Source organism: Ochotona princeps, chromosome 15 (assembly GCF_030435755.1).
Source record: "Ochotona princeps isolate mOchPri1 chromosome 15, mOchPri1.hap1, whole genome shotgun sequence".
In the NCBI taxonomy this organism is placed as follows: domain Eukaryota; kingdom Metazoa; phylum Chordata; class Mammalia; order Lagomorpha; family Ochotonidae; genus Ochotona; species Ochotona princeps.
In genome coordinates, this window is record NC_080846.1 from 15,828,452 (window position 1) to 15,829,390 (window position 939).

A 939-nucleotide genomic window follows, 5' to 3' on the forward strand; every position below is an offset into this window, starting at 1 on the left:
ATGAGAAACCACACAGCGCTAACAACATTCATCCTCCTGGGACTAACACAAGATCCTCAGCTGCAGATCTTCCTTTTTATTTTTCTATTTACTACATACACTTTGAGTATAACTGGAAATCTGACCATCATTACCCTCACCATTGTGGATCTCCACCTTAAAACTCCTATGTACTTTTTCCTCCAAAATTTCTCTTTCTTAGAAATCTCATTTACTACCGCCTGTGTTCCAAGATTCCTATACAGTATTTCAACTGGGGACAGGACCATTACTTATAATGCATGTGCCATTCAACTGTTTTTTACTGATCTCTTTGGAGTAACTGAATTTTTTCTTTTGGCTATCATGTCCTATGATCGTTATGTGGCTATCTGCAAACCCTTGCATTATATGACAATAATGAGCAACCAAATGTGCCAAAATATGATTATCTGTTGTTGGACAGCATCTCTTGTGGTAATTGTCCCCCCACTTTGCTTGGGACTTAATCTGGATTTCTGTGACACTAACATCATTGATCATTTTCTTTGTGATGCTAATCCTATCCTGAAAATATCATGCTCAGACACTTGGCTGATTGAGCAGATGGTGATAGGATGCGCTGTGCTGACCTTCATCACAACCCTGCTTTGTGTTGTCCTCTCCTACATATATATCATCAGAACTATTACAAGATTCCCCTCAGCCCAGCAAAAGAAAAAAGCCTTTTCCACCTGCTCCTCCCACATGATTGTGGTGTCCATCACCTACGGCAGCTGCATCTTCATCTATATAAAGCCATCTGCAAAAGAAGATATGACCATTAATAAAGGTGTGTCAGTGCTCATTTCTTCCATATCTCCCATGTTAAATCCTTTCATATATACCCTGAGGAATAAGCAAGTGAAACAAGCCTTTAACGACACAGTCAAGAAACTTGTTTTCCTCTTAAAGAAGTGA

General features: G+C 39.3%; 1 protein-coding gene across 1 annotated transcript; it reads left to right on the plus strand.

Moving 5' to 3' along the window:
* Window positions 1-939, plus strand: LOC101533652 (olfactory receptor 6C68-like). Its single transcript, XM_004589632.3, has one exon. It carries the CDS (start codon window positions 1-3, stop codon window positions 937-939), a length of 939 nt encoding a protein of 312 aa, XP_004589689.3.

Excerpts from the sequence above, each read along its gene's own strand:
- LOC101533652 (XM_004589632.3), top strand. The coding sequence starts at position 1 with ATGAGAAACCACACAGCGCTAACAACATTCATCCTCCTGGGACTAACA.